This window comes from Mobula birostris, chromosome 3 (genome assembly GCF_030028105.1).
Source record: "Mobula birostris isolate sMobBir1 chromosome 3, sMobBir1.hap1, whole genome shotgun sequence".
Taxonomy (NCBI): Eukaryota; Metazoa; Chordata; class Chondrichthyes; order Myliobatiformes; family Myliobatidae; genus Mobula; species Mobula birostris.
The window spans coordinates 10708844-10722403 of record NC_092372.1 but is presented as its reverse complement, the minus strand read 5'-3'; the positions used below and the strand labels follow the sequence as shown (position 1 = coordinate 10722403).

The 13560-nt window shown below is 43.1% G+C and overlaps 1 protein-coding gene across 1 annotated transcript in view; it reads left to right on the top strand.

Moving 5' to 3' along the window:
* LOC140194891 (methyl-CpG-binding domain protein 3-like) overlaps window positions 1-13560 on the top strand; it is a 145913-nt gene that overhangs the window by 93380 nt on the left and 38973 nt on the right. Inside the window, exons 4-5 of the mRNA XM_072252208.1 lie at window positions 3066-3156; window positions 10390-10567. Of these exons, the coding sequence (XP_072108309.1) occupies window positions 3066-3156; window positions 10390-10567 (269 nt within the window). The remainder of the gene's footprint in view (window positions 1-3065; window positions 3157-10389; window positions 10568-13560) is intronic.

The window sequence follows — 13560 nt, the reverse complement described above, 5'->3', positions numbered from 1 at the left end:
CTCACCCCGATCGTGACTAGTCCAGACAGCAGGTTGCTTTGTAAGTGTATCTGGTGCAAAGGAATTGCCTCTGTCCCTTCCCCAATACCTTTGACCTTGACCTCCCCAGTCTGGGTCTCTGAGCTAAACTCTAATACACTCTTCAGTATCAGTGACTGACACGCTCCCGTGTCTCTCCAGATCCACACTGGAACTGGTTTTAACCCCTCCTTCACTGACACCAATCCGGCCGAGATAAACTTCTCGCGCCCTTCCTGAACTTTGGCAGACCTGTCCTTCCCTAGCGGTTCGTTTACCAGCTCGATACAGCCAGTCAAAATCGCCGTTTTTCCTTTTCCCGTCTCCTTCTTTGGGGCAAAGCACCTGGACGCAAAGTGTCCGACTTCCCGCAATTATAACAGATGACCCCAGGAGACTTCCTACCAGACTGCTCCCGGTCTACCTTATCCTTCTCACTAGTCCCCGGCTTACTTTCTGACTTTTCTGGTGGACTCTCCCCGCCGTCCTGACTACCCTTCTGGTAGCCTTTACTCGGGGCAAACTTCATTTTATGCGTCAACGCATACTCATCCACTAACTTAGCAGTTGCGGCTAACGTGGCTGCCTCTTTCTCATCTAGGTAGGGTCTCATACCCTCGGACACAACCTTTAAACTGCTCAATCAGGATTAGCTGTAGCAGTCTGTCATAATCCCCCTCTACCCCCTTCGAGGCGCACCAACGCTCACAATATGTCTGCATCTCACGGGCAAACTCTAAATATGTGCGGTTCCACTGCTTCCTTGCATTCCGGAACCTCTGCCGGTATGCCTCCGGGACCAACTCATAAATCCTGAGGACTGAAAGGGAAAGCCCAACAAGCTTACTCAGCTTTGTCCGCGGAAGATGCCCAGAGGTATGAGGTGGTGAAAGAGGCCATCCTCAGGATGACAGGTGACCCCGGCCATTACCATGTGACATTGCTGAAACCTTGGAGCTTGATCCCCGCCATGGTCTGTAAGAAGTTTGTACATTCTCCTCATACCTATGTGGGTTTCCTTTGGGTGCTCTGGTTTCCTCCCACGTTCCAAAGGTGTACACCTTGGGTGACACAAGAGGGTGTAATTTTATGTTGATTGGAAGAAATTATAGAGGGGTTGTGAGAGGTCAGTTTTTTTTTACAGTGAGTGGTTGATGCGTAGAATGCCCTTCCAGGTGTGTTGGTAAAGATATTAGTGGCATTTAAGAGACTCTGAGATAGGCACATGGACGAAAGGAAAATGGAGAGTTACGTGGGAGGGAGATACTAGATTGATCTTGGAGAAAGTTAAAAGGTCAGCACAACTTTGTGCACTGAAGAGCTAGTACTTGCTGTAATGTACTATGACTCACATCTTCCAAGTAACAAATAACCTTTCTGTTCTTTGGAACAAAACCACACCTTGCCGTCATCGATGTTGAGTATTTGTACATTCTGCACATTTATTAACTTTCTTCTGTAATTTCTTGGAATTATTCTCTGTACTGACCTCACTCCCCCACCAAAGGTCTCTATTCCATGCTCCATGCCCTCCTGTCCTTGCAGACCTACCACCAAAGCTTTTCCTTCAGTTACTCTTCCTTCAGTTAGTCCTGACGAAGGGTCTCGGCCTGAAGTGTTGGCTGTACCTCTTCCTAGAGATGCTGCCTGGCCTGCTGCGTTCACCAGCAACTTTGTGTCACCAAAGCTTTTGATGCCTTGTCCTCATCTTGCCTTGCTCTCTGCCTGCTCTTGTTTGTCTTTACTTCACTCCCTCGGGATTCTCTCTCCATTACCTTCCTTCACACATTTTCAGCTGATCGGATGAAAGGCTGTCTTCACTTATTAATGGGCTTGATTACGCTATCACTTATTAGACAAATAACTGTACCTACTGCCACCCCTGTCTTCACGTCAGCATGGCCACATTACCAGGAGCTGCTCTCATAATGGAAGAAAATATTAACCCTTTGAAATGCATTCCAAAGATAACTTAACCTCATTCTAAAGGTCAGGGTGTTGGGGCCGGGGGTGAGGGATGGGCTGGTTTAGCTCACTGTTATGCGACGTTTACTCAGCTCTGCACTGAACTGAGGTTGTGACTGTGGACAGACTTCCTTTCATAAAATTCTGTTCTGAATGCTATTTGCTACTCTTATTGTTTGCATGATTTGTTTTTTTTCTCTGCACTGTGGGTGTTTGAAGGTGGTCTTTTTTTAATGGCTTTTGTGTTTCTTTGTTTTGTGGCTGCCTGTAAGGAGAGGAATCTCAAAGTTGTATAATGTATACATACTTTGATAATAAATGTACTTTAAACTTTGAACATTTATGGGAGAAAGGAAAGGAATTAAGTGACATGAAGAATCAAGGAGGTACAGGATGCTGAAGACACACACTCAAAGATTAAGGAACAGATTCTTCCCTACTGCCATCAGATTTCTGAATTGACAATGAGCTACTTCACCATTTTGCTCTTTTTGCACTACATTGTTGTGTACTATTTGTTACAGTAACTCATAGTAATTTTTATGTATTACACTGTACTGCTGCAAAACAACAAATTTCATGACCTATGTCAGTGATAGGACCTTCCCCCCCCCCCCCACCCCAATCGGGATCACATGAAGCAGGTTATGGGTGGTCGTATGAGCAGCTTGCACTTATCACAGATCCTGGTTATTTCACTGCTGATGCTAGGCAGGCAATCTCTGAAGATTGTTGGTAATGGCCGGGGTCACCTGTCTTGTAAAGACACCGTCCAGCAGAAAAATTTGTCAAGGACAGTCATGGTCATAGAAAGACCATGATCGCCCACTTCTTACGACACAGCACATACTGAATGAATGAATGATGTCATTGATAATAAACCTGATTCTGGTTTCAGATTTATGAAGGAAGATTTTTCTAGTTCAGTTGAATTATCGTATTTCCAATTTTAATGTCTGTCTTTTTAAAAATATTTTTAAAAAATCATGATTGCCACATTGTCCACTTACTCCTTCATGTTTCCCTCTTGGTTGCCTCGCAGAAAGGTTTTGAAGCATTTTAATTTTGCCATTTCTTAACAGCTTTTCTGGGAGAAAAGACTCCAAGGATTGAGTGCATGTGACATTGCTGAACAAATCATTAAGTCGGTAGAACTTCCCAAAGGATTGCAAGGTAAGATCCACTTCTGATGTGATTTTATCATCTATGATTTTATGTGTTTATAATTTTATGTATATGAAAGTGAGCACTGATGAGGCCTCACTTGGAGTAGTGGGCAGTTTTGGGCCCCTTATCTAAGAAAGGGTATGCTGGCATTAGTGAGGGTTTAAAGGAGGTTCACGAAAATGATTCCAGTATTGAAAGGCTTGTCACATGAGGAGCGTTTTATGGCTCTGGGCCTCTACTCACTGGAATTCAAAAGAATGAGAGCGGAGCTTATTGAATGTTGAAAGGCCTTGATAGAATGGATATGGAGAGGATGCTTCCTTTAGTGGAAGAGTCTAGGACCAGCCTCAAAATAGAGGGGCCTCCTGTCAGAATGGAGATGAGGAGGAATTTCTTGAGCCAGAGAGTGGCGAATCTATGGAATTCATTGCCAGGGCAGCTGTGGAGGCCAAGTCATTGGGTATATTTAAAGCAGAGGTTGATAGATTCTTGATTGGTCAGGGTATGAAGGAATATGGGGAGGAGGCAGGAGATTGAGGCTGAAAGGGAAATGGATCAACAATGATAAAATGGCGGAGCAGACTCGATGGGCCAAATGGCCTAATTCTTCTCCTGTGTCTTATGGTCTTATGGTAATTAGCAGGATGATGTGATAAAAGCATTTCGTCCCAGATTTGCCAATTTTGTGCAGCTTCTGACTGGTAACACAGTTTTTAATATTTCTTTCACAAAATTGTACCTACTCATTATACATCCTGGATGTATTCCAGATAAGTCTGTTCTTCAAGCTGTGATGTGTCCAAATGCCTACAAGTGCTGATGAATCTTGATTTGAGACACAAGTTGAGTATAAAAAAAAAATCCGATAAAAACTTCGAAGAGGATTCTTCACTGGATTTGTAGAATTGAACTGTGGTTGCAGTTTTCTATTTTCTGCTCAGTTGGTCATGAAATTACTTTTATGTCATTTTTGTCCCTGCTTTTTCTGACTGTAGTTAACTTGGACATTTTTTATTGATGAGGGAAGGTTGGATAATTTTTTTTTAGTAGGTAACAAAACTTGGCAATGTTAGAGCCGTTGGCATTGATAATCTAATTAGTTCACAAGGTGTTTACATCAGACCATAGAGTCCTGTCCATTCAGCAGACCTTGATCACCCTTAGAGTCATTAAGGTATACAGCTTGGAAACCGGCCATTTGGCCCAACTTACTCAACTTGATGGCATGAACATCGATTTCTCCAACTGCGAGGTTTATTTTTCTCCCGTGGATATGCACGCAGTCAGGGGGAGAACGTACAAACTCCTTATAGACAGCGGAAGGATTGTCGATGCTGTAATAGTGTTGCCCTGTTATGCTACTGTGCTAGCCCCTATGCCAAATAGTTTTAGTTTTCCCTATGCTTTCTTCCATGGTCCATTGTCCTCTCATATTAGATTCTTTCCTCTTCAGCCCTGTAGCTCTTCCACCTATTACCTCCCAGCTCCCCCACCCATCCACCGACTCCCTTTCCTGGTCTCACCCAGTACTCATTATTTATGACAGTGCAAGTAGAAAGATACTGTTGTTCCTTGGTGTGCACATAACAGATGATGTAACACCTCCACACTAGTCAAGAAGGCACTGCAGCGTCCACACTTTCTGAGGAGATTGGGTGGCGGGGTAGAGATACGTATCTACCAAAGCAGATGTAAGGCGCTCCTTCTCTCCACTAGCCTGCAGGTCACCCTTGGGCAAGGTGAGCTCCCCCGATCAGGGTCATGTGATGCCATGGGAGCAGGTGGTGGATGGTCCAATGAGCAGCTGGTGCACATCACAAGTCCAGGTTATGCAACCACTGATGCCAGGCAGACAATCTCTGAAGATTATTGATAAAGGCTGGGGTCACCCATCTTGTAAAGACACTGCCCAGAAAAAAAGCAATAGCAAACCACATCTGTGGGAAAATTTGTCCAGAGCAGCCATGGTTAAGATCACGATCGCCAATGTCTTGTGGCACAGCAAGGCTCCCTACCCCCATTCTAACAACTTTCTACAGGAGCACCATCAAGAGTGCCCTGTCTGGCTGCATCATTGTTTGGTACGGAAGCTGCAAGACATCAGACCACAGGACCCCACAGAGGATAGTCAGAACTGCCGAGAGGATCATTGGGGTCTTTCTCACCCCTATTTGTGACATTTACTGGAGGCATTGTAGACAAAAGGCCTGAAGCATTGTTGAGGGTCCCTACCACCCATCCCACAATCTCTCTGACCCACTACTGTCAAGAAGGAGGTACAGGAGTGTCAGGACTAGAACTGCCAGACTGGGTAACAGCTTTTTTATTTATTTTGTTGACATACGGCGTGAAATAGGCCCTTCTGGCCTTTCCAGTCGCCAACCAGAAACCCCCTGATTCTAATCCTAGCCTCATCACAGGATAACTTACCAATTAACCTACTTTCCTGTATGTCTTTGGACTGTGGAAGGAAATGAGAGTACCCGGAGGAAGCCCACACTGTCTCGGGGAGAACGTACAAACTTCTTACAGAGAGCGGCAGGAATTGAACCCGAGCTGCTCGTACTGTAAAGCATTCTGCTAACCACCATGCTACCATGCCACCCCCACTCCCTCAGGCTGTGAGACTCGCAAATACTTTGCCACCACCAAGGTCTTATAACTGGAACAGCAAGCTGTTTACTGTTTACCTGTGCTATGCACTACAAGCACTTTGAATTACATTTTAACTTATTTGTGGTAATATTTTGTTTTATGTACTGTGTGTGATATATGTATTATGGGTGCACCGTGGTCTGGAGAAACATTGTTCTGTTTAGTTCTATATACAGTATGTACAGTCAGATGACAATTATTAGCTGTCATATATGCACTTTATGTCAACTTGTACATCTACAGAGTACTTTTTTACCTGTTAATATTATTGTGATAATATTATTCTATGTGCTGTACGTGATATATATTCTGTGTTTTGCCCCTTGGTTCCAGAGAAAGCTGTTTTATTTAGCTGTGTACAGTTGAGTGATAAGTTTAAGCTAAAGTTTGAACTTCAATCTATCACCTGCCAGCTTCTACACATCCACCTTCCCGGACCTTCTTATTCTGGCTCCTGTCCCCTTCCTTTCCAATCCTGATGAAGAGTCTCAACCTGAAATGTGAACTGTTTATTCCTCTCCATGGCTGATTCTGCTTAGTTCCAGTATTTTGTGTGTATAGGTCATCTACATATTCATCCACATTGTTAATGTACACTCAGTGGCCACTTAATAGATGCATCTGCTCGTTAATGCAAGTATCTAATCAGCTAATCATGTTGGAGCAACTCAATGTATAAAAACATGCAGACATGTTTAGTTGTTCAGAGCAAACATCAGAACTGGGACAAAAAGGAATCTTAAGTGATTTTAACTGTGGAATGATTGTTGACACCAGATGGAGTGGTTTGAGCACAAACTGCTGATCTCCTGAGATTTTTACACACAACAGTCTCTAGAGTTTACAGAGAATGGCATAAAAAGCAAACTACATTGGTTCTGTGGGTGAAAATACTTTGTTAATGATAGAGGTCAGAGGAGAATGGCCAGACTGCTTCAAGCTGACAGGAAGGCAATAGTAACTCAAGTAACCATGCATTTCAATAGTGGTGTGCAGAAGAGCATTTCTGAATGCTGCTGCTACTACTACTACGTTGACTCAGGCCTAGGGGGCCGGCGTCGGGCATGATGACGGACTCTTCACTTCTCCCTCTCCCTCATCAGTGTGTTCAGTTCATCTACATTAGTCGCGCCGCTGTCTTCTAGGAGCGTGTTGATCATAGTCTTGGGAGGGCACCCAGGGTTCATCCTCCCACGCTTGGGCTCCCATATGATGACTAGGCTGGCAGGTAGCTCAGGGTGGCGTAGACAGTGCCCCGCTCGTTGCAGTCTCCTCGCCTCAATTTTAGTGGTGAGTATCGGTAGGTTGTTATAGAGCTCAACGTTCGTCATGTGCTGTTGCCAACTCACATCAAGAGCCATCCGGAGCATTCGTGTATAGCAACTATTTAGAGACTTTCGCATCGTCTTGGTGAGTGTCCATGTCTCGCATCCATACGTGAGAATGGACTCTATGACTGCTATGAAAATCCTCTTTTTAAGCCCTCTGGTCAGGTTCGCCTTCCAGATTTCCTTCATGTCGTTCATTGCCCTCCAGGCCAGCGCCTTCCATAACTTTATGTCCTTCTCCGAACTCATCATTCTTGACCTGAGGTACTTGTAGTCAAAGACTTTCTTAATGGTATCATTCTCTACAGTCTTGAGAGTACTTCCGTCGCAGTTAAACACCATGTACTCTGACTTTTTAGTGTTTAGGTGAAGTCCAACTTTATTGTATTCTCTTTCCACTTTTATCAGTAGCTGCTGTGCTTCCTCCATCTGCTCAGAGAGCAGGACTACGTCATCTGCAAAATCGAGATCTGTGAGTGTAACTGGTCTGAAAACCAAGCTTGTCATGATCTTTGGTAGCTTGACGCAGAGCGTAATCGAGGACGATTATAAAGATGTAGGGTGCCAGAGTGTTTCCTTGCAACACACCGGCTAGGAGCTCGAACACTGCTGTTTCTCCGTCTGGTGATACAACTTTCGCCATGGTTTTGGTATAGCTGGACTCTATTGCTCTCAATAGATGGTCTGGCACTCTGTAAGCTTTCAGGATCTTCAGCATTTTACCTCGGTGAATGGAGTCAAAAGCTTTGCGAAAATCGATGTAAGTAAGCACAGCTGGTAGGTTGTTCTTCTTGCCTCGATGATTCTACGGAGAGCAAGTATTTGCCTGGCTGTTGTGCGCTTCTGCCAAAAAGCATTCTGAAAGAATCTTAGCTTAGGGTGCAAATCCTGTTCAAGGTCACCTGATTGTATAGCTTTGCTAAGTTGCGGGTCAAGCTGATACCGCGGTAGTTATCTGTCTTTGTGAGGGATCCAGACTTGGGGACTGGGATAATGTTTGAGAGTGACCACTGTTCTGGTTTGTCGCCTTTCATCAGTGCCGTATTACATATGTCCAGCAAGATGTCGTCCAGGTCGCAGTTCCTCAGGTCATCTGGTGGTATCCCATCTGGTCCAGCACTCCTGCCCTGTTTGAGTGCGTATTTGGCCTTCTTCAGTTCTTCAGTTATTATGATTTCTGAATGCACAACATATCAAATTTGAAGTGTATGGGCTACAGCAGCCGAAGGCCACACTGAGTTGCACTCCTGTATCCGATAAAGAAGCCGCTGTGTGTATATGACAAACAGGAAAGGACCCAACACAGAGCTCTGCACCACACTACTGGTCACAGGTTGCCTATTTGGAGAAGCAAAATAGTTCACTACTTGCAGTGTGGTCATTGCATCTGCAGGGGGCAGCATGAGCTTGCTTCCCAGATCAAACTAGTTCAGGAGAAAATCAGGAAGATGGATTTTGGATTTCATTACAAGGATTTTCACTTCGATTAAAATATATGATTTTAAAAGAAAATGGCAGATAGAATGATGTTATTTCCATGAACAAAATGAATACATAGTGTATTCATTAGTATTGGTGGCATAGCTGGTAATGTAATGCTAATAGTCATAGTCATGCTTTATTGATCCCGGGTGAAATTGGTTTTCATTACAGTTGCATCGTAAATAATTAAATAGTAATAAAACCATAAATAGTTAAATAGTAATATGTAAATTATGCCAGGAAATCAACCTATTGGCTCAGGGTGTCCGACCCTCCAAGGGAGGAGTTGTAAAGTTTCATGGCCACAGGCAGGAATGACTTCCTATGACGCTCTGTGTTGCATCTCGATGGAATGAGTCTCTGGCTGAATGTACTCCTGTGCCCACCCAGTACATTATGTAGTGGATGGGAGACTTGTCCAAGATGGCATGCAACTTGGACAGCTCAAAGTTCAATCCCGGTGCCTTCTGTAAGGAGTTGTATGTTCTCCCAGTGGGTTTCCAACAGGTGCTTCAGTTCCTCCTACATTCCAAAGATGTATCGGTTAGGAGGTTAATTGGTCATTGTAAATCCTGTGATTAGAATAGGTTTACATCGGGGGTTGCTGACAATGTGGCCTATAGGTCTGGAAGGGTCTCATCTATTCTGCACTGTATCTCGAAATAAACGTGAGGTTCTGCATATCTTGGAAATCTTGAGCAACATGGATACATTGAACTGTGACTACCTTTCACCAGATTTTTCATTCTCCCATTTACCTTATTGCATCATTGAACTTTATTTTTGTCAAATTTATCAAAAAGATTGCATTGATGTATCGCTACTGCATTACCTTGCATGATGAAGAAGAAGAAGAAAAATAAAGTTCATTAATATATTCAAGAGATTCTGCAAATGCTGCAAATCCAGAGCCTCGCACACAAAATGCTGGAGAACTCAGCAGGTTAGGCAGCATTAATGGGAGGAGGAGTAAACAGTTGACATTTTGGGCTGAGACACTTCATCAGGACTGGAAAGGGAGGGAGAAGCCATAATAAGAAGGTGGGGGAGAGGAAGGAGTACAATCTGACAGGTGATGGGGAAAACCAGGTGTGGGGGGGGAGGAAGGAACACAATCTGACAGGTGAGGGGAAGACCAGGTGTGGGGGGGGGGAAGGGAGAGGAAGGAACACAATCTGATAGGTGACAGGGAAAACCAGGTGTGGGGGGGAGGAAGGAACACAATCTGACAGGTGACAGGGAAAACCAGGTGTGCGGGGGAGTGGGAGGAACACAATCTGACGGGTGACGGGGAAGACCTGGTGTAGAGGGGGAGAGGGAATGTAATGAAGTAAGAAGCTGGGATGCAATAGATGGAAGAGGTAAAGGGCTGGAGAAGAAGGAATCTGATAGGAGAGGAAAGTGTGTAATGAGAAGAAAGGAAGGAATAGGGGACACCAAAAGGAAGTGATGGGCAGGTGAGGAGAAGGGGTAAGAAGGGAGCCAGAATAGGCAATGGAAAAAGCGATGAGGGATTGGCGAAAAATTACCGGTATATAGAGAAATTGACGTTCATACTGTCATGCTGGAGGCTACCCAGAAGAAATATGTGGCATTGCGCCTCCAACCTGAGATTGGCCTCATCGTGGCAGTAGAGGAGATCATGGACCGACATTAATTCCAAGTGATGCTGTACATTCAATCATTTTAGTAGTCATGTATCTAAGTTACTGGAAGAAAATGACTTTTGTATTAAATATGAACAATAATTTCTATCATGTTTTTTGTTACCAAGGTATTGGTCCTGGCAACACAAATGAAGCATTATTGTCTGCAATAGCAAGTGCCTTACACACCAGTTCCGGACCCATTACAGGACAACCATCTGCAGCAGTAGAGAAAAACCCAGCGGTCTGGCTTAACGTTTACCAGCCAATGTGTCGAGCATTTGTCGTCACTGATAAGGATATCAGGTGAGGAAACAAAAGAAACTTTAAGAATGGCCACTTCAGAATGGTATTTATACCAGATCAGGCTATAAGTATACCATGGTCACTTTATTAGGTATATCTCTATACGTGCTCATTAATGCAAATATCTAAGGCAGCAGCAACTGAATGCTTAACACGCAGGCATGGTCAAGAGGTCCATTTGTCATTCAGATTAAACATCAGAACTGGAAAGAAATGCGATCTAAGTGACTTTGACTTTGGAATGATTACTGGTGCCAGACTGAGTGGTTTGGGTATCTCAGAAACTGCTGATCTTTTGGGATTTTCATGCACAACAGTCTCTAGTGTTCCCAGAGAATTGCGCAAAAAGGAAAAGACATCCAGTGAGTGGCAGTTCTGTGGGTGAAAACACCCTGTTTATGAGAGAGGTCAGGGGAGAATGACCAGACTGGTTCAAACTGACAGGAAGGCAACAGTGGTGTGTGGAAGAGCGTCTCTGAACGTACAACACATCAAACATTGAAGTTGATGGGCCACAGCAGAGCAAGACCATGACCATACAGAGATACACTCAGTGGCAAAGTGGCCACTGAGTAAAATTTAAGCCTTTTAGACTTAAAGTGAACAGTTACTTATGCTGTTTACTTGAAATTGTTATCTTTTGATGTTTCTCGGTGTGAAACAGGGATTATGGGATTATAGTTTATCAGGGCACCGTTGGCCATATGATATTTGGTCACATATACAAGTACTGCTGCTACAAGGAAGAAGTATTCACTTTCAAGGACTTTACAACTTATGTCCTCAGTATTATTTGTTTACTGATTTCTTTCTTTTTTTTACTTTCACAGTTTGTCTCTAAAACCCTGCAAGGTGTTATTTTCCTCTAAAAAGTCTCTAAAACCTTGCAAAACCTTGCAGGTTTTATTTTCCTCTAAAAAGTCTCTAAAACCTTGCAGGGTTTTATTTTCCTCTAAAACCCTGTAAGAAAAAAATGAATCTGAAAGTAGTATATGGTGACATATAGCTATAGTGACAATAAATTTATCTTGAACTTTGAACTTCGTAAATCTTAACACTGTCAGGTGGATGAATGTAGTAGTTTATGAGAGAAGGATACCCACACAGTAATCTTTATTCTTCAGACTGTTTTGTATCTCGCAGGTAATATTTTGATTTTCTGGCTTTGAATTCCAGATGATAAAGTAGAATTTCAACGCTTTCAACTTTTACTCTTTTGACTGTATTGTCTTGATTAATGCAAGGTGACCTTTCTATTAGTTCTAATATTACAGATGCTTCAGAGGAGTCAGTTAATGTGGTAAATATCTCCCGGTAAGCCGGGAGAGTCACAAACTTTGATAGAGACAGTGCTAACTTTAAATCTGTCATTTTCTTGGACTTTTATTTTCCAACATTAGAACATAATAATAATAAGTTAAACATTAATTTACCAGTAAAATATCAAGTTTCCCAAGGGGGACTAATAATAAAAGTTATGCCGCTTTGCTACCGTCTCTTCAGTTTTTAATACCTCATTCTTTGTGTATTTAAGGATCCTGCCCTTGCTTTGATCACCTGAATAAGTTTGGTATTATTTTTAGTAATTTAGTATGACTTCTGTACATCTCAGTTTGCTTCACATCCTGTCTCTCTCCACAAACTTCCCCCCACCATCGTCATCCTTTCTCAACAAGTCACTGGTCACTCCGCCACGCACTGTTGTGAACTTTGGGGAATTCTTTGATGCTGAATTCACTTCAGCCTGTTCCTGTCGGCACAATGTGAAGATCATGTATAAAGTTCCCTCTCATTTTTTACACAGCTGCATGGACCACCCATTGCTCTGAGGAGGAAAGTTTACATCGCCTGAAGACTGCACGGCACTTTAATAAAACATTTTATAAAAGAAAATTCCATCTTCATGGCAACAAAGCTGATGTGTGCAGGGGCATTTCAGTTATTGCGTGGCTGCGCACTCACGCAGTTTAGAGGGAATAATAATCATGTAGTAACTGTAGTAGCTGTTACTTTGTTCTGGGTTTCACATTCAAGCAAGTCACATGTTAGACCACAAGATCATAAGGTATAGGAGCAGAACTGGGCCATTTTGCTCATCGTGTCTGCTCTGCTATTTTTCGCATGGCTGATTTATTATCACTCTCAACCACATTCTTGTAACCTCTGACGCCCCTACTTAACAAGAACCTCTGCTTTAAATGTACCCAATGACTTGGCATCCACAGCCGTCTGTGATGATGAATTCCACAGATTCACCACCCTCTGGCTAAAGAAATTCCTGCTCATTTCTGTTCTAAAGGGACTCTTCCCTCTGGCTCTTCCTTGCTTGTACCCTGTGCTGTTGTGGCCTATGATGGGCCAAAAGGCCTGTTTCTGTACTGTAGTACCATATGACTGTGGGAAAATAGTTCAGGATGGACTAGATGGACTGAAGGGCCTGTGTCTGTGCTATAGCGCTGTATGACCTAAATTTGCTAACTTCTTCCTGAAGTTTACATTGGGTAATCAGTCATATATATATATCAACAACCACTTATTTTAATTCATGCTATATTTGGAAGATTCTGTCCTGAAATCCGTTGCTGAGTGTGCAAAGTGTTGCATGTTTCACTGTGTATGTCAGATTATTTCCACAGATGAAAAACATGCAATTGTCTTGCTGGCATTAAAACAAAGATCAAAGTGAGGGAGTACAAATATGCCAAGCAAGAGAATCACACCGTGATGGCAGAAGTTACTGAATTGTTGAGTACAGTCCCTGGATAAGAATAATAACATATCTACTTGTTATTCAATTAGTTATTGTGATCTGTTAGTTCTCCCAAGCACTGAGTTCTGAGACATTGACTATGACCTGAGACATTCACGAGAATGATCCTGGGAGTGGAAGGGTTAATGTCAGAGGAACTATTGATGGCTCTGGGTCTGTACTTGCTGGGGTTTAGAAGAATGAGAGGTGGTGGATCTCATTGAAACATACCAAATATTGAGAG